This window comes from Hyperolius riggenbachi, chromosome 8 (genome assembly GCF_040937935.1).
Source record: "Hyperolius riggenbachi isolate aHypRig1 chromosome 8, aHypRig1.pri, whole genome shotgun sequence".
NCBI classification, from domain to species: Eukaryota; Metazoa; Chordata; class Amphibia; order Anura; family Hyperoliidae; genus Hyperolius; species Hyperolius riggenbachi.
The window spans coordinates 43826007-43849531 of NC_090653.1; the positions used below are offsets into that span (position 1 = coordinate 43826007).

General features: G+C 44.6%; 1 protein-coding gene across 1 annotated transcript in view; it reads left to right on the forward strand.

Annotated features, from left to right (window-relative positions):
• The window catches only part of LOC137528773 (complement factor B-like), a 119990-nt gene that overhangs the window by 31355 nt on the left and 65110 nt on the right, over window positions 1-23525 (forward strand). Inside the window, exons 5-6 of the mRNA XM_068250338.1 lie at window positions 5470-5562; window positions 22064-22197. Of these exons, the coding sequence (XP_068106439.1) occupies window positions 5470-5562; window positions 22064-22197 (227 nt within the window). The remainder of the gene's footprint in view (window positions 1-5469; window positions 5563-22063; window positions 22198-23525) is intronic.

A 23525-nucleotide genomic window follows, 5' to 3' on the forward strand; every position in this document is an offset into this window, starting at 1 on the left:
AATGAGGGGACCAGGAGAGGAAGGGGAAGGCTCTATAGGACCCAGAGCCTTCCCTCTCCTTAGGTGTTTTTTGGGGTTTCAGACAAAGGAACGTATGTAACTAAATTATTAAAATCTCTTATATTTTATAATAATTGTTTATACATTATTCAATCAGTGTTTGCCAAATGCAATATCTTTCCACTCCCTGATTTACAATCTTAAATTTATCACAGGTGGCTACATGCTTACTGCTGGCAGGTGCATCACTACAGAATGTTTGTGTTCTGAAGTGAGCAGAAACAACACCTGGGGCTTGATTCACTAAACTGTGATAACTCAAATATCACACCTTATCAACGATATCACACCTTATCAACGATATCACACCTTATCAAAGATATCACACCTTATCAAGGTTAACACGCCTTATCAGAGTAGCATAGCGAGCGCTACGACCTTATGCCTGCTAATTGGCAATGGCGCTCGTTCTGCCCTGAGCCCCTGCGGGTTCGTAGCGCTCGCTATGCTACTCTGATAAGGCGCGTTAACTTTGATAAGGTGTGATATCTTTGATAAGGTGTGATATTTGAGTTATCACGGTTTAGTGAATCAAGCCCTTTGTCTTCCAGCATGCTGTGGGGCAGAAGGCTTCATAACAAAATAGCCTAGGCCAAGCATCGCTGGGAGGGTCACGTTATATCCTACTAATATAATAAATGGGAAAGTTCGGATGTTTGGATGTTTGTTACTCGATCACACAAAAACGGCTGAACGGATTTGACTGAAATTTGGCACACACATAGTACATTACCTGGAATAAAGTATAGGATACTTTTTATTCCCATAACCAAAAAGGGGGCGGAGACAAATACAAATTTCACTGGAAAATGTAAACTGCAGCCATTCTTACACTGTTACACTGGAGGTGTGTTTAGCTTCTAAGGGTAGAATGGTTAATTTGCATATATTCAGCAGTAATGCACTGGGAGACATCTCAAGCTCACTCCAACCTGAATTATCGCAAATTCTTTCTGTTTTAAGAAAGCAAACTTTTGTTTTTCTTAACATCTTAGTAAGGGGGCTTTTAGGACCATTGTAGTCCCTTTACACACTCCAATGAGTTCTGGGTCACCATGAGCTTGCTGGTTAGTCTGTACCTCTTGGTGTTACAAGCCCTACTGCATAGAGCCAAATGAATCCATGCCATGCACTGATGAGGAGCAAACAATCCAAAACAGTCTGTAAGCATGTTGGATTATTATGGCTCTGTACAAATTAACAAACTGACACATCATTGCATTCCAGCGGTTCTGGAGGTGTGTTTAGCTTCTAAGGATAACAATGGTTAATTTGCATATATTCAGCAGCAACTGGGAGACATCTCAAGCTCACTACAACCTGAATTATTGCAAATTCTTTCTGTTTTAAGAAAGCAAACTTTTGTTTTTCTTACACTGTTAATGGTAGGGTTCTCAAACTTTGCACAGTTGGTCGTTGGGTGACTAGGATTATTATACAGAAAAGTGGTTGGAGCCTATAAAAGCCAATCAAAATTCACCTATTGATTTTCAAGGGGAATATTTACATTTCTGACATTCTTGCACTGTTAATGGCACAAGCCTCAAACCTGGTATAGTTGATCATTGGGAGACTGGGGTTCAATTTCAGAAAGGGGGTGGAGCCACAAATAGCCAATCAGATTTGTTTCATTCCAATGCAAATTATTGTTGCCAAACACTGCAAAGCTCACAAACTTGGTAATTGAGTAATTGATTAATTGTGTGTTAGGGTTAGGAAAGTGGGGACAGCCAACACCAGCTAAATACATAAGCGGGCAACGCAGGGTCATAAGTGGGCGGAGACAAATACAAATTTTACTGGGAAAATGTAAACAGCAGCCATTCTTACACTGTTAATGGTAGGATTCTCAAACTTTGCACAGTTGGTTACTAGGTGACTGGGATTAATATTCAGAAAAGTGGGTGGAGCCTACAAAAAACAATCAAAAATTACCTATTGATTTTTAAGGGTAATATTTCATTGCTGCCATTCTTGCACTGTTAATGGCACAAGCCTCAATCCTGGTCAGGGCCAGCGCTACCATTAAGGCAAAGGAGGCAGCTGCCCCAGGGCCCCAGAGCTTGTAGGGGCCCCCAGTGGCTACAAGAGGAAAACATTTTTTTCAAAATCGGCCTTATAGTTTTTGAGAAAATCGATTTTAAAGTTTCAAAGGAAAAAAAACACATTTAAAAACCTGCCGACTTTAACCAGTTCGGCCTATCTGGACGAGCTTCCTCGTCCAGATAGGCACTGCTGCTGCCGCCGCCTCGTGCGCGCGATCGGGCGCGCCCCCGCGCGCGCTCCCGCTGCCCGCCGCTAGCCCCCCGATCAGTGAATGGGAATATAATTCCCATTCACCGATCTATCTTCCCCGCAGAAATACCGACGCTTTCTCTCCAGAGAGCGTGGTATTTCTGCCCCCAGGAAACATTTCCCCTACTTTTAAGTTCCTAGATGCGAAATCGTTCGCATCTAGGACTTTTTTCACTGTGGCCATCTTGTGGCCGAATAGTAAACTGCACCACAGTTCATTTTTAATTAAAAAAAATATATATTTTACATTGAAAATTAACAGTTTCCCTCCCACACCAAAAATTACCCACATACACTTTTTTTATTAAAAATAAAAATAAAAAATACAATTAAAAAAAAACAAAAACAACATAAATAGTTACCCAAGGGTCTGAACTTTTTAAATATGCATGTCAAGAGAATATGTTATTATATTATTTAAAATTATAAGCTTATAAACAGTGATGGACACAAATTGAAAAAATGCACCTTTATTTCTAAATGAAATATTGGCACCATAAATTGTGATAGGGACATTGTTTAAATGGTGTAATAAGCGGGACAGATGGGCAAATAAAATACATGAGTTTTAATTACGCTAGCGTATATTAATTTCAAACTATAATGGCCAAAAACTGAGAAATAATGATTTTTTTTCATTTCTTTCTTAATCTTCCTGTTAAAATAGATTTAGAAAAAAATAATTCTTAGCAAAATGTAGCACCCAAAGAAAGCCTAATTAGTGGCGAAAAAAACAAGATATAGATCAATTCATTGTGATGAGTAGCAATAAAGTTATAGGCGAATGAATGGGAGGTGAACGTTGCTCGGATGCATGAGATTTTCGGACTGCGGTGCTGAACCGGTTAATGGTTAATAGCAAATCCACCTTAAATGCTAGAAACCCTAAATTTGCAGGGTATGTTAAGGAGATCATTAGGAATAAGAGGAAAAAACAATTTTTCAAAAAGACCTTATAGTTTTTGAGAAAATCGATTTTAAAGTTTCGAAGGAAAAAAAGTATACTTTTAAATGCGGTAAAGGTCACTTTTAGTAGCAAACCTAACGGTAGTGTCATTTTACATGCATCAAACGAAAGCGCAATAAATTTCCTGACGGGGTTTCCAGGGGGTCTATACGCAGCCGCAGCGCTTTGGCCAGGGATCGCTATACAGCCGCAATATGGCTGTATGAAGATCCCTGGCATGTTTTCCTATTTTCCCAATTTTTTTTTTTTATGTTTAGAGTGTGGGAATTTAAAAAAAAATTGTGGGGTCCCCCCTCCTGAAACTTTTTAACCCCTTGTCCCCCATGCAGGCTGGAATAGCCAGAATGTGGAGCTCCGACCGATTGGGGCTTCACACCGTGACTATACCAGCTGCAAAAAAGGTCTCTTAATGCCGATTTTTGTTCCGGGGTATATGTTGGGGGGGGGGGCCCCCCAGGTTTATTTTGCCCTGGGGCCCCATTGTTGCTTAAACCGGCCCTGATCCTGGTACAGTTGATCATTGCGTGACTGGGGTTTAAATTTATATAAGGGGGTGGAGCCCCAAACAGCCAATCTGATTTGTTTCATTTTAATGCAGGTTATTGATGCCAAAGACCGCAAAGCTCACACACTTGGTCATTGAGTAATTGAGTAATTGTGTGTTAGGGTTAGGAAAAGTGGGCGCAGCCAACACCAGCCAAATACATAATCGGGCATTGCTGGGTCATCAGTAGGCGGAGACAAATACAAATTTCACTGAGAAAATGTAAACTGCAGCAATTCTTACACTATTAATGGTAGGGTTCTCAAACGTTGCACAGTTGGTCGCTGGGTGACTGAGATTAATATTCAGAAAAGTGGGTGGAGCCTACAAAAGCCAATCAAAATCCACCTATTAATCTTTAAGGGGAATATTTCATTGATGCCATTCTTGCACTGTTAATCACCTGTACCTGGTACAGTTGGCCATTGGGTGATTGGGGTTCAAATTCAGAAAAAGGGTGGAACAACAGCCAATCAGATTTATTTTATTTTAATGCAAATTATTGATGCCAAAGACCGCAAAGCTCACAAACTTGGTCATTAAGTAATTTTGTGTTAGGGTTAGAAAAAGTGGGCGGAGCCAACACCAGCCAAATACATACCTGGGCAATGCAGAGTCATCAGTGGGCGGAGACGAACACAAATTTCACTGGGAAAATGTAAACTGCAGCCATTCTTACACTATTAATTGTAGGGTTCTAAAACTTTGCACAGTTGGTCACTGGGTGACTGGGATTAATATTCAGAAAAGTGGGTGGAGCCTACAAAAACAATCACAATTCACCTATTGATTTTCAAGGCAAATATTTAATTGCTGCCATTTTTGCACTGTTAATGGCACAAGCCTCAAACCTGGTACAGTTGATCATTGGGTGACTGGGGTTAAATATTTAGAAAAGGGGTGGGGCCACAAACAGCGAATCAGATGTGTTTCATTTCAATGAAAATGATTCATGCCAAAGACCACAAATCTCACAAACTTGGTCATTGACTATTGACAATTGTGTGTTAGGGTTAGAAAAAGTGGCCACAGCCAACAGCAGCCAAATACATACCCGGGAAACATTAGGACATCAGTGGATGGAGAAAAATACAAATTTCACTGGCAGAATGTAAACTGCAGCCATTCTTACACTGTCTGTCAATGGCAGGGTTCTTAAACTTTGCACAGTGGGTGACTGGGATTAATATTCAGAAAAGTGAGTGAAGCCTACAAAAGCTAATCAAAATTCACCTATTGATTTTTAAATGAGTAGAGCCACAGCCAATTAGATTTATTTCATTTCAATGCCAATTATTGATGCCAAAGACCGCAAAGCTCACAAACTAGGTCATCCTTGAGTAATTGTGTGTTAGGATTAGAAAAAGTGGGCAGAGCTAACACCAGCCAATTACATACCCGGGCAACGCCGGGCGACCAGCTAGTACCAAATATACAGCAGTATATAGATACAGGAAATGTTTCTGATGCTGAAACCAAGAAAATTACCATAAAAACTGGGAGTCCTGAAAAATGAAGTACGTTCTACGTGTTATTACAGTACCTTTTTATTTTTCTTAGACTATTGTTTACAATGGGCTTTATGTCTCTCTATTTGTTACAGAGCGGTATGTGTATGACAGCCCGGAAGAGGTGGCGGAGAGCTTCTCCTACTCTTTAGCTGAAAGTATTGCAAGAGCAAAACCAATTGAGGAAGGTGAGCTACATTATTTAAAAGTATACCTCCAGTCAGAGAAATAATTACTTTACATGTGGCCAGGCTTTTGAATACTATGAACAGTAATTACATACAAATTAACAAAAATACTAATTTTGAATACTATGAACAGATTGCGTGGTTAAGTTCTCATACTAAATGGAAATGGTAAAATTGGCCAATGATTAGCCAATTAAAATGAGATTTGTTTATACACAATATGGGTCCTTTCACACAGTGCATATTGTGTTGCATTAGGGGTTGCAATGGTGCCAACAATTTGCATTGTGCATTAGAATCAGAAACAACTTTATTCGCCAAGCACAACAGAAGTCCCACTTTGAACTTTGAAGTATTTGTGGTACACACCAGAGATGACCTGAACTGTTTGCCGGCGAGCAGTATTCTAACTTCCGCTGTTCACATTCACAGGAAACAGTGAAAATTTGGCGTGCTCAGCCTGCCCCCTATACATCATCATTGAGCAGAAATGTGACCCCTTACCTCACAGTCAGCAGACACACGACAGCTAATCAGCTAGCACCCCCTCCTGGACCCCCCACCCCCCTATCAAAAAGCAGTTGTGGTGGCCATATTGGATTAATTCTCTGCTGGCTGCTGACTGTTAGGCTAGAAACTCACTAGGAGAGCTTTTCTGAGCGCTTTGTGATTTGAAAAGCTCTAGCTAAGGTAATGCTATGGGTGTGATCCCACTTGAGTGATGTGATTTTATAAAAATCCCCCATAGCATTGCATTTCCAAGAGCTTTTTCAAATCACTCACGCTTACAAAGCGCTCCTAGTGGGTTTCTAGCCTTAGTGAAAGCAGGGTCAGACTTGCTGCAGATAGGTAGGGACAGCATTAGCTCCTCACTTGCTTTAAAAGCACTCCAGCACATTGGTCTCCTGTGTTTTTTTTTTTGTGTGTGACACTCCACAGCAGGGCCGGATTACCGACCAGGCAACAAAAGCAGTTGCTTGGGGCCCCATTCAGAGTCAAAGGGGCCCCATCAGCACATAAACCAGCCCTCGCCATCCTGTCAGCGGTGGCTGGATGGTATAATGGTTAAAGGGACTCTGAGCAGTGCAGTAACTATGGAAAGATGCATATCATTTTAAAGCTCTCTTTCTCCTCTTTCCGATGATATATAAACCGCCACCCTATGCCTTTTAGTTTTCACTATTTTCGCGATCGAAATCACGGCCATGGCAATTTTGATCGTGAAAATAGCGAAAACTAAAAAGCGTAGGGTGGCAATTTATCTATCATTGGAAAGAGGAGAAAGAGAGCTTCAAAATGATATGCATCTTTCCATAGTTACATTGTATTACACAGGACGACTTTTCTCCAAAGTCGGCAGCTCGATTCAGCACAATGCAATGAAATATAAGGAACCCAGGGGGATATAATTACAAACATCATGCTGGTAGGTGTGAGGATGTAATTAATTAGTTGTGGGTATGCTTAAAGGCATACCCACAGGCACTGCTCGGAGTCCCTTTAAGGGCTCTGCCTCTGACCCAGGAGACCAGGGTTCGAATCTCGGCTCTGCCTGTTCAGTAAGCCAGCACCTATTCAGTTGGAGACCTTAGGCAGGTCTCTCTAATACTGCTACTGCCTATAGGGCGCGTCCTAGTGGCTGCAGCTCTGGCGCTTTGAGTCCGCCAGGAGAAAAGCGCGATATAAATGTTATTTGACTTGTCTTGTCAAATGATGCCGTGCGCTGCTGATTGTCTTCAGAGCCAGGCTCTTCTACTAGGTCCCCCTGCTGCTACTGTGCGCTCTGCCGCTGCCCACTCCTCCCTCCCTTCACACAGAGAACCACAGCTGCAGCAAGAATGATAGCAGCAGATGGCAAACGCTCACTCACCTATCCATGATCCAAGCGATAGAGATCCCGTCATCTGAAACCCATCTGTCTCTTCTACAGTGCAACCGCTCGCTCTGAACTTCCTGATTCTCAGAGCAGATAGGAAGTAGGAAGTAGTAATAGTAGTAGTAACAGAGCGGCAGCACTCTAGAGGAGACAGATGGGCTCCGGATGACAGGACCTCTATTGCTTGGATCGCAATAGGTGAATGTGAGTCATCTGGTGCTGTCATTCTCCCCCGCTGTGGCTGCCTTCTCTGCTGGACTATCATATTCACTGGGATGGAGGCTGCATGGTGGCTGTCTAGTTTGGGAGGAAATCAGTTGTTTGGTGGTGGGGGTGGTTATGTAATTCTGTCTGGGGAATGGCTTCCGGTTTGGCGGTGTCCAGAGCTTTCTGCTATTGCCAGGCTGGAGATGCAGGGGGAAAGTGCTGCTGCTGTGATATCTGGCGCCCTCTTCACAGGGGTGCCCCAGCCCCGGAGTGCAAATGTCCCAGCCATTCATCTCTCACTCTGCATTTTGCCGCTGCTATTCCCTGCATTGTGCACCCACAGAGGAAAGCGGGCTGTTGCCCATAGCAACCAGTAGCTCGGCTGCCCCGGTGTGTGCGGCATGTTGCTGTGCAGCTGCATCTTCTGATTCTATTACGACATGATGGGGGGCCCAAATCAGTTACTTTGCTTAGGGCCCCATTTAGCCTTAATCCGGCTCTGCTCCACAGCCCACTGACACCCAGAGCTGTGTGCACACTACTGCTGTTGCTACATTAAGTTGTAGGCACAGAACCACTCCAATGCATTATTAGTTCACTATGTTCTGATAGTATTATTGCATTTCTCTGGTGAGACACTCCACAGCCCACTGACACCCGGAGCTCTGCATAATGTGATTTCTGCCCTTTAGGGATTAAAACCTGACTTTGTGTCAACTCCGTAATTTTTGGTGAGATTTTTGGCATGGATCCCCCTCCGACATGCCCCTGTCCAGGTGTTCGACCCCTTGAAACAACTTTTCCATCACTTTTATGGCCAGAAAAAGTATTTGTAGGTTTTAGGCCCAGTGCACACCAAAACCGCTAGCAGATCCTCAAAACGCGAACGGTTTTTGGAGCAGATTTCAGAGCGATTCTAGGCATGTTTAGAGACGTTTTCTAAACATGCCTAGCGTTTTTTGGGAGCGTTTTTGTGTAGCAGATTACTAATATTGTTACAGTAAAAACTGTTACTGAACAGTTTCTGTAACAAAAACGCCTGGCAAACCGCTCTGATGTAGCTTTTTTTCAGAGTGGTGTGCATTTTTCCTATACTTTACATGGAGGCAGAAACGCTTCTGCAAACCGCAAACGTGCAGCAGGAGGCACGTTTGCGGTTTGCTAAAATCCTCAAACCGCTGGTGTGCCATGGCGACGGGGCGGGATGACGTCATCAACGTCGTGACGTCAAAGGGAGTCCCAATCCACCCCTCAGCGCTGCCTGGCACTGATTGGCCAGGCTGTGCATGGGGTCTGGGGGCGGCATTGCGCGGGGGGTAGCGGCAAATCGGTGTGGAGCGGTGGCGATCGGTCACTGCATGCAGCTAGCAAAGTGCTAGCTGCGTAAAATAAACCACCAGGAGGGTTAATCCCTAGTTATCTGGCTTACAGTCACTGCTATGTATCCCCATTTCTTATTTCTATTTGCTTCAAACACAATAGGGGAATGATAGCTGAGTGAGTTCTGCTCCCCCTCCTACACTGCGCCCTGAGGCTAGAGACTCTCTTGCCTCTGCCTCGGCCCTGCCCTGTGTGTACCTAACATAAGACTTCAGGAAAAAACAAAATCCCCTATTTAATAGCTGCATCTCTGTTTGATTACCTTATTAGCGTAACACCTCCTACTGTCATAACAGAAGAATCCTTGCTCTGATCCTGGTATCTGCAGTTTGCGTGAAATTTATCCTTCCTGCCGCGCAGGAGGATTTCTCAGGCCCTGCAGGGCCGATTTGCATACTTTTTTTTGCAACACGCAGCTAGCACTTTGCTAGCTGCGTGTGCATTCCGATCGCCGCCGCTCCGCGCTGATTCGCCGCGCCATGCCGCCCCCCTCCCAGACCCCGTGCGCTGCCTGGCCAATCAGTGCCAGGCAGCGCATGAGGGGTGGATCGGGACTCCCTTAGACGTCAGTGACGTCATCCCGCCCCGTCGCATGATGGGGGAAGCCCTTCAGGAAATCCCGTTCTTTGAACGGGATTTCCTGATCAAAGATCGCCGGAGGCGATAGAAGCGGGCGGGGGGATGCCGCTGTACAGCGGCTATCATGTAGCGAGCCCTAGGATCGCTGCATGATTTAAAAAAAAAAAAATATTCAAATAGTGCTGCGCTGCCCCCTGGTGTTTTCTAATAGACCGCCAGGAGGGTTAAAGCGGACCTGAACTCAGAACTTCCTCTACGCTCTAAAAGAAAAGCAACAGCATAATAACCAGCTGATACAAATCCTGCAATGCATCTGCAGTGTGTCTACTTCCTGCTTTCATGGAAGCAGACTTGTTAATACCGTGTGCTTTCAAATTAGCCTCTTTGCTGTGGCAGTCAGCTGATACAGCTGAAGGATCAAATTACAACTTCTAATCAGTCACAGATGAGGGGAAATTAGACAGGCTAAACTCTCTAAATACATATAGGGTGCATTTCTCTACTTTTTTCTTCTGTCCTGTGCAAGAGTTAACGTCCACTTTAAAGGGAACCTGAAGTGCAAGGAATATGGAAGCTGCCATACTTCTCTAAGAATGTAATATTTGCTTGCATTTCAACTATCCTTGCTGCACCCATTACACTAGTTCCAGTTCTCTCAGACTCCAACCATCCCGGGAGTTCACACTGTCACCAGTGGTGTGACCTTGGTGGGTGCGTCCTGATGAGTGCCAGCTCAAAGTTGCCCATCATTCATGGGGAGTGGTAGCCCCTCCTCTCACTTTTATTCTGTGTGCGGCGATGCTCATGTCAGTCATTGGTAGCAATCAAAGATAAAGCTGACACCTCTTACATGTATCTTTATTCATTCATGGAAACAGTCCAAGAAGCCAACATTTCGGGGCGACACATTGTCCCTTTCTCAAGGCAAATATCTGTCCATTGCTTGTGCCCCCCCCCCCTCCCCAGGCTGAACTGACAGGTGTCATCTGTGTGCACGCCATTACTTCGACTAAAGGAACATTCACACGTCCAACTTTACCGCACGACAAGACCAACCACACACAGATTGTTTACCTGACATGTACATACACACACACACCACCCAACTAAACAACCAACTCATTTAAAGAGAGTCTGAAGCGTAAAAAAACAAACTTTTTTTTCTTGCAGTTCTGTTCATCAATAATGTTATAATGCCATCGCTGAAGTGTTGGCATAATGAGGTCTTAATCACCTCGAAATCCCTGGGGCAAGATCTTAGTCTCCTTCGGGTAGAGGCAGAGCTTTAGGCAGTAGCTCTGCCTCTACTTGTGTCAATCTCCGCTGATCTCCGCCTCCTCCCACCCCTCTAAGTCTTCTTTCACTGAGAGGGGAGGGAGAGGCGGAGATCCAAGGAGATTGACGCGACTGGAGGCAGAGCTACTGCACAAAGCTCTGCCTCCCCCCGGCAGCAAAATTCATGACCTGGAAAGTCGTGGATATTTGCCCCTGGATTTTGGGGAGTTAAAACCTTGATGCACTGCGGGTGTCCTGTTCCCCTTATTGTGAAGAATAATTCGACAGGTAGTTTACTCGCCCTTCAATCATCACACTGTGTAAGTTCCGGTAACTTGTTTAATGTAAATGATCAAAAGAAGGTAAAACTGTAAATGCAAATAAAAGCATAGTATCAGACCATGCATGCAATGCAAAGGTGTGGATTCATACAATACAGCATCTATCAAACATCATATGCATGAGAATACACTGTACAACATAGAATGCTGCTGCAGATGAGGAAACTATCACATCATGAACTATGGATCAGAACATATATAACAGCATGATGAATGAATCTGAGTGCAGTAGAAATACACAGATCTCAGAGCATGTGACAGGCATCTCCCGACATACATGAGCTATGGCCTAGCTATAAAGCTCTAACAAATGCACGTATACAACAAATATGCATTCTACATTGCAGATATAGCTAAAAGATGAGGTTTGACATACCAACGATGCTTGGATTGGCGTGGATGAAGGATAGATGGATGTGGATTGCAACAGCACAGTGGGAATCTGGCTGGGCCTTACAACAAACTGCTTCCTGTTCACAGAGCATCTACTTCCTCCCTGTCACATGACTTCTGGATAATACAGCAAGGAACAAATGCTATTTTGAAAGTGTCCACTAGAGGGAGTAGAGTTCAATTATACTGATTAATAGAATCTGGCTGTGGACAGACAGCACACTCCCCGCCTGGTATCTATAAGATACCACACTTTAACAAATCACTGAAAGTTATTCTGCAGGAGATAAGAGCAAGACAAGTTCTGTTACTGGTCTAATAAACAAACCTGAACTGCCTTCTGTATTTACTTTCACCTCTACCTTACGGACCCTACCATCATCATGGGGGAAGGTCTTAGTCACTTGACCCATAGCTCACTTAATCTGCTTGGTTTGGTGATTTTTCAGAAGCAAAATGTCACCCTGCTGAACATTTGGCCTGTCTGAATGCCACTTCTTTCGTATCTGAAGAGTAGACAGATACTGTTTGTACCATCTGTGCCAAAAGTCTTTAGCCAGGCTCTGAACCTGTCTCCACTGTCGTTTGTAGAGGTCTTTGCTGTCAAATGTTTCAGAGAGCGCTGGATAAGATACTATCTTTTGAGTTATTAGGGTTGCTGGAGTAAGGACTTGTGGATCCTCAGGACCTGTTGAGACTGGTATCAATGGTCTTGAGTTCACAATAGCAGTCACTTCTGCCATCAAAGTGACTAGGACTTCATGAGTAAGCCTTGAAGGTTGTTGCAAAAACATGGAATCTAGAATCCTCCTGGTGATTCCGATCATCCTTTCCCACACTCCTCCTATGTGGGAAGCATGAGGGGGGTTGAAAATCCAAACCACTTCTTGCTTTGAAAGAAAACTCTCTACCTTGTCATCGAGGTTAGAGGAGATTTTGAGTTCATGGCAAGCACCTACGAAGTTTGTTCCTCTGTCTGATCTGATGGTTTTGACCGGACCACGAATAGCAAAGAACCTTCTCAAGGCATTTATGAAACTTGAGGCATCCATGGATTCTAAGATCTCTATGTGGATGGCACGGATGTTGAGACAGGTGAAAAGAACTGCCCACCTTTTGCTGTTGGCTTTACCTCCACGGGTGTGCCTGGAGCAAATTGACCAAGGACCAAATACATCTAGGCCAATATGAGTGAATGGAGGATCTGTGCTGAGTCTCTCAGGTGGTAAATCTGCCATTTTCTGTGTTTCACAGGTCCTTCTGAGCTTCCGGCAGGTAACACATTTGAAGATGAGACTGGAAACATTCCTCTTAACTCCCAGTACCCAATACCCCGCTGAACGAATAGCTCCTTCTGTAATGTGCCGTCCTTGGTGCTGTGACTGGGTATGGTAGTAACGGGTTATGAGGGTGGCAATGTGGTGTCGACCGGGGATAATGACTGGATTTTTCTCATCATGTCCAAGATTTGCATTGCGTAGACGTCCGCCTACTCTTAATAGCCCATCTTCATCTATGAAGGGATCTAAAGCTCTAAGTGGACTGTCATTGGGGATACTCTTTTTCTCTTGAATGCAGAGGATCTCCCTAGGAAATGTTTCTTCTTGCACATTTTTGATGATGGTTATTCTGGCTTTCTTGAGGAACTCGATAAGATGTGGTCCTGTGCAGAGGTGCCAACCATTGCAGTTTTCAGGACGTTCTTCTGCCTTCACCTTGTAAAGTTGGGTAATGTGAATGAGACGAGTGACAGCTCGTGTCAAAGTATTCCAGCTAGAGAATCGGCAAAAACGTTCAGATCCTAGTCTCTTCTCTCTATATACAGTACTTAATGCTGTCACCTCAGGATGGATGTCAGTATCTATCGTTGGATCAACAAGGTCAAAGGCCTCAGTCTCAGTCTTTTCGAACGGCGAATTTGACTGGAGTAGGAATGTTGGACCTGTAAGCCAAATTGAGTCTTGTAGATGTGCTGTTGAGACAGATCTGGTGGCGAGATCTGCTGGATTATCCTTTGTAGGCACATAATGCCATTGCTTTGGGATCGAACATCTTCTTATCCTCTGAACTCGATTACTGACAAACACATAAAATCTTATTTTCTCATTGTAAATGTAGCCCAGAACGATTTTGCTATCAGTGAAATAGCTAACAGTGTATGTTCAAGTCGATTTCGGTGGCGATGAATTCAGCAATGTCCACAGCAAGGACAGCTGCGCTAAGCTCCAGCCATGGGATGGTGATTTCTGGACGTGGGGTTACCGTATATACTCGGGTATAAGTCGCAAAATTTAGGACTGATTCAAAGTAAAAAAGTGGGGGGGTCGACTTATAGTCGCATAGTCCTAAATTTTGCGACTTACAGCCTGAGTGGGGTGAGGGTGTGTGTTATGGATGTGGGGTGTGTGTGTGTGTGGAGGGGTTACTCACCATCCATCGCTGGGCGCAGTGTCCTCTTTTCCTCTCTTCTCCCTCACTCGCGCGTCTGCCCCCTTAAGAGAGATGGTCCGGCTCCCGATGTCACATGACGTCGGGACCGGAAGTTACCGCGCGAGTGGAGAAGCGAGCAGAAGAGAGGAGACTGCGCCCAGCGGTGGATGGTGAGAGGAGACTGCTGCAGCGGCGGGGAAAGCGGGCATGGAGGCAAACATCCCACCTTCCACAGCCTCTATCCTCCATCTACTTCCTCTCCCACGCATCCCTTTGTGCTGATACCAGCGTCTCCTGTGATGATGTCATCACAGGAAACGCTGCGCATGGGATGCCTGGGAGAGGAAGTAGATGGAGGATAGAAGGTGAGATGTTTGCCTCCATGCCCACTCTCCCCACCGCTGCAGCCTATACATGGGGGCAACTGTACTGGCTACCTACCTATGCTGCTGGCAACTATACTGGCTACCTACCTATACTACTGGCAACTATACTGGCTACCTACCTATGCTACTGGCAACTATACTGGCTACCTACCTATACTAATGGCAACTATACTGTCTACCTACCTATGCTACTGGCAACTATACTGGCTACCTACCTATACTAATGGCAACTATACTGGCTACCTACCTATGCTACTGGCAACTATACTGGCTACCTACCTATACTAATGGCAACTATACTGGCTACCTACCTATGCTACTGGCAACTATACTGGCTACCTACCTATGCTACTGGCAACTATACTGGCTACCTACCTATGCTAATGGCAACTATACTGGCTACCTACCTATGCTACTGGCAACTATACTGGCTACCTACCTATGCTACTGGCAACTATACTGGCTACCTACCTATACTGGGGGCAACTATACCTGGCTGCCTACCTATGCTGGCTACCTATACTGGAGGCAGATACCTGGCTGGCTTACCTATAGACTCTATAGACTTACCTATAGACTTATACTTGAATAATTGGAAAAATCCACCTTGTGAGGGTCAAATTTTGGGGGTCGACTTATACACGGGGTCGACTTGTATCCGAGTATATACGGTAGCTTTGCCTTTCCTAAGATGAACCCAATGTGAGCTTCTCCTTGAGCATCGACAACCTTTAAGTAGGCTACTGCTGCTATTGCCTGGACAGAGGCATCTGAGAATACACAAAGTTCCTTATACTGAGCATTAGAGCAGGAAACCAATCCATAAGGTCTGGATACCTCAACGTGTCTCAACTGCTGTAGGGATCCTCTCCAATCTTCCCACTGCTGTTTCTTCTCTTCAGGTAGGGGTGCATCCCAATCTTGAGTATCTGCAGTGAGATTACCATGAAGAAGTTTTCCTCTTATGGTGACTGGTGCGGCTATACCTAGAGGATCATATACACTGTTCACAGTAGAGAGGACTCCTCGACGAGTGAATGGTCTTTTTTCTTGTAATACTTGGAATGTCAAAACATCTTTTTTGAGGTCCCAGCTAATGCCAAGGCTTCTCTGAATGGGTAATGCATCAGCACTGAAATCAAGATCCCTTAAGTCACTTGCCCGATCTTCTGAAGGGAAGGCCATCATGACCTCTATGCTGTTTGATGCTAGCTTATGTAGACAAATAGACAAGACAAATAACATTAATATTGCGCTTTTCTCCTGGCGGACTCAAAGCGCCAGAGCTGCAGCCACTAGGACGCGCTCTATAGGCAGTTGCAGTGTTAGGGAGACTTGCCTAAGGTCTCCTACTGAATAGGTGCTGGCTTACTGAACAGGCAGAGGCGAGTTTCGAACCCTGGTCTCCTGCGTCAGAGGCAGAGCCCTTAACCATTACACCATCCAGCCACTGTAGGTGAAGGTTGGAACATGCCAGCATCTCTCTAGTTCTCTTCAAGAGGTTGATAGCTTGTGTTGCAGTCGGAAGAGATTTTAGGCCATCATCAACATAAAAGTCTCTTTCCACGAATTCTCTTGCATCTGCACCAAACTGTCTTTCTGCTTCGCGTACTGCTGGTGAGGGGCTGTTGCCAAAAATATGCACTTTCATCTGCCATTCGATGATGTATTCTGCTTGGTTATTATCCTTATGCCAGAAGAATCTTAAAAAGTTCCTATCTTCGGGTCTAACCAGGAAACAATGGAACATTTGACCAATGTCAGCCACAAAGGCAATGGCGTCCTTTCGAAAGCGAAGTAATACTCCTAAGAGATTGTTGTTGAGGTCTGGACCTTTCAAAAGGATGTCGTTCAGAGATATCCCACCACACTGGGAACATGAATCAAAGACCACCCTGATTTGCAAGGGTTTCTTTGGGTGGTATACCCCAAACAGAGGCAGATACCAGCATTCCTCTTATGTATCAAGGGGAGGCACTACTTCACAATGGCCATTCTGTATCGTTTTCTCCATGAAAGCAAAGAAATGTTCTTTCATGTTAGGCTTCTGCTTGAAGGATTTCTGAAGAGACCTGAATCAGTGCAAGACCTGTGTCTTGTTATTTGGCAACCGTTGTCTCTGTGCTTTAAAAGGCAGTGGAGCAACCCAACTGTTGTCTTCATCCCTGTAGAAACCGCTCTTCATTATCTCCATGAAAGCAAGCTCACTATGGGAAGGAGCCATTTTATCATCTTCTTTGGAAATTTCAAAGACTTTGTGTTCAAGACAGTCTTCCATACAAGAGGAATTCCATACAGATGAGGTCTGCAGGGTCAAGGGTGTGCTTGTATTGAAGCTTTCCTTCACAGTGAAGTAGTTTGGGCAAGGTGTTAACAGCGATCTCCTGCCATTGTCTAAGGTGTTGGTATAGAGGCTATGCACTGTCTCTGGTTTGTGGACCCCACCTAGACATACATTGCCCACAATAACCCACCCCAGGTCTAATCTTTGGGCGTAAGGAGAGTCGTGTGGCCCGTTAATATGGTCCCTGACCTTGTGAATCATAATAATATCTCTGCCTAGCAACAGAAGAATGGAGGCATTAGGATCGAGCTCAGGTATGTGAGTGGCTAACTGTCTCAGATGTGTATGATGAAGTGCAACCTCTGGAGTTGGGATCTCTGATCGAACATTTGGGATCTCATCACATTCTATCAGCGTGGGTAGTGGAATGGACACCTTTCTGTCAAAGGATTCCAACTGAAAGCCATGTACCATTCTCCCAGTAGTATTAATCACTCCTGCACATGTTCTGAGGGAATAGGAAAATTGGTCACCTTTTGACCCAAAAAGCTCAAATAACTCTGGTCTTGCCAAAGATCTATTGCTCTGGTCATCTAAGATTGCATAAACTTTGATAGCTCTTTCCCTATGCCCTGTAGGATACACATTGACCAAACAAATTTTTGAACATGACCTGCCTTGTGGATTCTCTCTACAAACTTCAGTACACATGGCTGACACATCTGGTGCTGAGCTACTTCCCTGTCCCTCCCCGCCCTGCTCTCCCTCTGTTTCAGCCTTCACAGTCCATGGCGCGGGACCAGGATGCATAGCAGACACATGCTTATTGCTATCACATTCTGTACAACAAATAGTCTTATCACAGTCTTTTGAAAAATGTGAAGTAGATGGTAACAAATGTTATTTTGCTTCAGGAAGGCCTTTCTTTGGACTAAAGGCATTACCCTGAAACCACAGCATTCATTCAAAGGATGGGGCTTGCGATGAATGGGGCAACCTTTGGTAAGGTCCACTGTCTTGGCATGGGCAGGTTCTTTCTGTGATGGTATATTTGGAGAAGTCTCAGTCTTGTGCACTGAGACAGAAGTTATATGAGTAGCATTCTTGTGATGGTGTTTCTCTAGTCTCTGACAATCAGAGCTCTGAGGGGACAGGATGAACCCTGGGTCATTGCACATCTTTGCTTGTTGTGTAATAAAACTCACAAAGAAAGAGAATGGTGGAAAAAGCACTCGGTGCAGTTGTATCTGGAACCCTGAGTCATCCACCTTTCTTGTAGGGAAATTGGCAATTTTTGAACAATGTTACTTATACCTCTAGCTGTATCAAGAATGGCTAAACCTGGAAAGTCACCTTCTTCCTTTGCAGCTTGCATTTCCATTAGCAGGTTTTCTAACTCTCTGAGCCTGATGTGGTCTTGACTGGAGATTTTCCCAAAGCTGTCTACTCTATTCCACAGAGAGTCCTCTATAATCTCAGGAGCCCCATAGCACTCATCAAGTCTCTGCCATGCCATCCGCAAACCCTTTCTGGAGTCGTTCACATGTACAGCTTGTATGCGTTTTACCTGCTTGCGTGAGTAGGTGCCTAACCATCTCACCAAAAGATCTATTTCTTCTTTGTAAGAGAGATTAAGATCTGCTATAGCGTTTCTGAATGACGCCCGCCAAGCCCTAAAGTTCTCTGGCAGATCGTCAAACTGCACAAGTCCCGTAGAAATGATTTCTCGTCTTGCCATATATCTTACAAGATCTGATGTGACTTGGTTATGAGCTAGTGAGTCTGTATAGTGATTAGCTGGTGGTATCATTCTCGCATCTGATGAATGAGTATAAGTCCCTTTTTTCACTGGAGGTCTAGGATAACTGTAGCCGTCAGGTGGATCTGAGCAGTAGCGTGGAGTGTCACATCGCTTGCTGTCCATCGCAGGATCTTCCTGGAAGATCTGACCTCTGGAGTTTCTCATTGGAGGGGCATAACATGATGCGTCTGCAGTAAAGGGAGGGTCCTGGCAAGAAGCGTTCTGCTGATGGAAACTTTGCTGAAGTGGAAAGCTTGCATTGCTGTGCGGGTACTCGTTTCCATCTTCTGCGATTGGATCAGATTGATGGAGTATCTGTGAATGTTCTCTCACATATTCCTCAGTACGCTGTATTGCAGCTTCTTGCTGTAAGTCAGACTGGATGTCTTGTTTGTTGTTAAAGTGGTTGTCAGTTTCTAATGCAGCCTCTAATACTTGTGCTTTTGCAGTTGCTGCAGCTGCTGACTTTTTCAAGCTGAGTACTTCTAGTGAAGCTTCTAGACATGCCTTTTCTTGCTTTATCTTTGCTTCTTGATCTGCAAATGCTTGCTTTATCTTTGCTTCTTGTTCTGCAAATGCTATCTGTGCTTTCATGGCCTCTGCTTCGGCTCTGGCTAGTGCTGCAGCTTCAGAAGCACGGGATCGATGTGAGAGTCTGGATGAGAGTGACACTCTGGATCTTGTCTTGGGTGAAACTTCAGACATCTTTGTGTTGCTAGGTGTGGGTCTATGAGACAGTACCTTCAGTCACTCTGAAGTAGAAGCTGTGGCTACACAGTGTTGCTGCACCCGGATGAATCGCTTATTCTGCTTGCCTTGCTCTATCACATTCAAGGGCCTTCTCTGTGGAAGCCGTTGTTTTACTGTCCTGTTCCCCTTATTGTGAAGAATAATTCGACAGGTAGTTTACTCGCCCTTCAATCATCACACTGTGTAAGTTCCGGTAACTTGTTTAATGTAAATGATCAAAAGAAGGTAAAACTGTAAATGCAAACAAAAGCATAGTATCAGACCATGCATGCAATGCAAAAGTGTGGATTCATACAATACAGCATCTATCAAACATCAATGCATGAGAATACACTGTACAACATAGAATGCTGCTGCAGATGAGGAAACTATCACATCATGAACTATGGATCAGAACATGTAAAACAGCATGATGAATGGATCTGAGTGCAGTAGAAATACACAGATCTCAGAGCATGTGACAGGCATCTCCCGACATACATGAGCTATGGCCTAGCTATAAAGCTCTAACAAATGTACGTATACAACAAATATGCATTCTACATTGCAGATATAGCCAGGGCCGGCCCTAGACTTTTTGCCGCCTGAGGCAAGATTCGAAAAAATCGCCCGCCCCCCCCCCCCCCCCCCAGCCGTGGGGTGGGAAGTGCCGAGCTGGAGGGGTAGCTGGCAGAAAGGGGGTATTGGGCCTAGCGGCGGGGAGGGGGGTCGGACTCCCCCCTCCCTCGCCTGGGTCCCCTGATCTAGGCAGCCAGCGTGCATATCATTAAGAGGCAGCGGGCGGGGTATTCACTCACCTCTTCCGCGTTCCATCGTGCACTCCACTGACGTCACTTCCTGCAAGGCCGTCCAATACAGTGGGCGGCGTTGCCGGAAGTGACGTCAGTGGAGCACGCGATGGAACGCGGAAGAGGTGAGTAATTCCCCCGCCCGTTGCCTCTTCGTCATATGCACGCTGGCTGCCTGGTACTTTCCGCTGGAGGAGGAGCGCAGATCGGGGGACCCAAGCGAGGGAGGGGGGGGTCCGACCCCCCTCCCCGCCGCTAGGCCCAATACCCCCTTTCTGCCCGCTACCCCTCCAGCTCGGCGGGCGGCCCCAGCGTCCATGCAGAGGCGGGTGCCGCCCCCCCAGATTTGCCGCCTGAGGCAAATGTTTCACCCCGCCTCATGAGCGGGCCGGCCCTGGATATAGCTAAAAGATGAGGTTTAACATACCAACGATGCTTGGATTGGCGTGGATGAAGGATAGATGGATGTGGATTGCAACAGCACAGTGGGAATCTGGCTGGGCCTTACAACAAACTGCTTCCTGTTCACAGAGCATCTACTTCCTCCCTGTCACATGACTTCTGGATAATACAGCAAGGAACAAATGCTATTTTGAAAGTGTCCACTAGAGGGAGTAGAGTTCAATTATACTGATTAATAGAATCTGGCTGTGGACAGACAGAACAGCGGGGATGCGGCTCTGGAATTAATGCTGAAGAGGACTGCAATGTAAACAGCAATTTTTTACGCTTCGGACTCTCTTTAAATACTATGCATGCAAGCTAAATGATAAACTGCACATGTCCGCATTCAAAAACAATAAATTTGTTCAAAAGACTTGTACTCATGTTCCAACCTGCATGATAGTTGGGTAGATTGATCCAACAGTTGGATCTGGCAAGCAACCTTTTATCAGTTGGTCATCTGGTTGTTTGTTTGTCACCCACCCCCCTTATCTTCCAACAGTACGGATGATCAAAGAGATGCAAATTCTTCCAAGTTTATGCAAATTTTTTATGCAAATATATGCAGCTTGAAAACGGACCAATCAATTTAAACCTGGATTAAATTGCATATATTTGCATAAACATTTGCACCAACTCGGGAGAATTTACATCTCATTGATCACCCCTATCCAACAGACACACTTGGAAGATAGTTGGGCAGATAGTTGGTACCGCCAGGAAGGTTAAAGGGTTAAAAGCGGGGTTACCACCAGGAAGGTTAAAGGACATCCGAGGTGAAAATAAACTAATGAGATAAACAATTGTATCTATCCTCTTTCTTCTAAAGATGACCTTTTTAGTTGTCCCAAAGCTTTAATTTATATTTAAATCTATTTTTTTAAGTTTTTACTGTGTAATGGCCTCTTCTCAATGAAACATTATGAAGTATGCCAGAGCCAAAATCTATGAACTATATACCTTTTTTGATCTCTTTCCTGCTCTAAGAAGCCATTCATGGCCAGGAAAGTGTTTTATGGCTGCAATCCTTATCAGTGAGGGTTACGCTATATAGTCTGACTCAGACAAAAACTGTTACTTGAATACCTGATTTTTAACTCTTTCAAGCTGAGAAAATAAAAAAATGAACACAACATAGTTATTTGTGTGCTTGGCACCGTGCATACACATGTCTACCTCATTATGTCACTTGTCACCTCGGATGTCCTTTAAGGGGTTTAACTTGAGTTTGTTTCAAGAAAGCAAGTTAAAGCAGTGCTCTAACTTAAAGTGACTCTGTAACACATTTTTCAGCCTTATTTCTTCTATCCTATAAGTTCCTATACCTGTTCTAATGTGGTCTGTCTTACTGCAGCCTTTCCTAGTTGCACAGTGGCTGTATTATCTCTGTTACGGCTTTGTCGGGCTCAGGCACTCATGTTTGTAGATGGGCAAATACGATTATCTGGAGTTGATTTAAGATCTCACAGAGCCAAGTATTGTATGTTTTAAACTCCTTTCTAAACATTTCCACCCCTGGCTTTTCCTAGGCTTACACCCAGTAACCATTTTATTTTCTATTCCCCAGAGAGTACAAATCGAAGGATAGCCATAAGCAAAGATGCCCCTCTAAATATCTTCATAGTGTTCGATACATCAGCAAGTGTTGGGTTGAGAAATTTTAATACCGCAAAGGAAATCGCTGCAGTACTCATAGAAAAGGTAAGCATATGTATGGCACTGAGGTTGGATACATCACAAGAAATGCCATTATACAATGCAGATATACTAGATAAAAGAATCAAGTAGTTACATGCCGCCAGATAAAAGAATCAAGTAGTCATATTGGCACCAGATAAAAGAATCAAGTACCGTATATACTTGCATATAAGCCGACCCGTGCATAAGCCGAGGTGCCCACTTTTCCCTCAGAAACCAGGAAAAAGTGATTGACTTGTGTATAAGCCCCCTCCCCAATATAGCCCCCTCCCCAGTATATCCCACTCCAAAGTAGCCAGATGTTTCCCCAGTACAAGTCAGCCCACCTCCCCTTAGCCAGATGTGCCCCAGGATCATACAGCTGTGTCTCCAGAAGCCACTAGATGGGGTCATAGATATGAGACACAGTGATTGCCACACAGGAAGAATCCCCGATCATTGCACCTCCAACACGTTGCTTGCACGCTCCGCTTCACAAGCCAGGGGACACAGGTAGTCTTGAGCAGCGCACTCTGCACACCATGTTGCAGGGGATGGAGGGCACAGACACAGCAGGGAGCCAGTTGGCAAGAGCAGGATCACTAGTGCACAATCCTTACACTCCTCTGCTAGTAACAAAACCTGTTCCACCATCTGTTCTGCTCCACCAACTCGCATATAGGTTGAGGGGGTAAAGTTTCAGCATATTTTTAATGCTGAAAAATTAGGCTAATCTGTGAGTATATACAGTAAACTTCAAATACATAAGCACTCTACAGTAAAGAATAACCTCAATGTGATCCACATACTGTCCAAATGCACACAGTCAGAGTCTTTTTTTTGCTTCAGACTTCACCTCTTCATCAAAAGGAATTTCTGATCTCAATAACCTCATAGAAAAGGGGGATAGAGAAGGACAAAAACACATACATAGTGAAGTCCTGCTTTAATCGTATTCAATGTCCACCACGCTTCACTCCAGTGTTTGTGCCCATCAATTCATGATTCACATCCTCCATCACCATAAGTAAATCTATACGCTCACCAGAAATTGTAGCTGACCAGTTACAGACAGCTTATATGGCTTAGATCCAAAACTGCGGCAGTTACTGAGCTCTCTCTGACATCAACATCTCATGGTATGATCCAGATGACAACAACAAAAAATATATGCATAGTGTAAATCCTTTAAGAAAATGATGTGCAGTATCCACACCACCTCCTGTGCAAGTGACTGGTCAAACACACCAATACCAGTATGTGGCTGCATACACAAAGCACAACAACGCTTACCAGGACAATTGGCTGACCCCTCACAGACCAGCAAATGTCACTTGAAACATATCACGGTG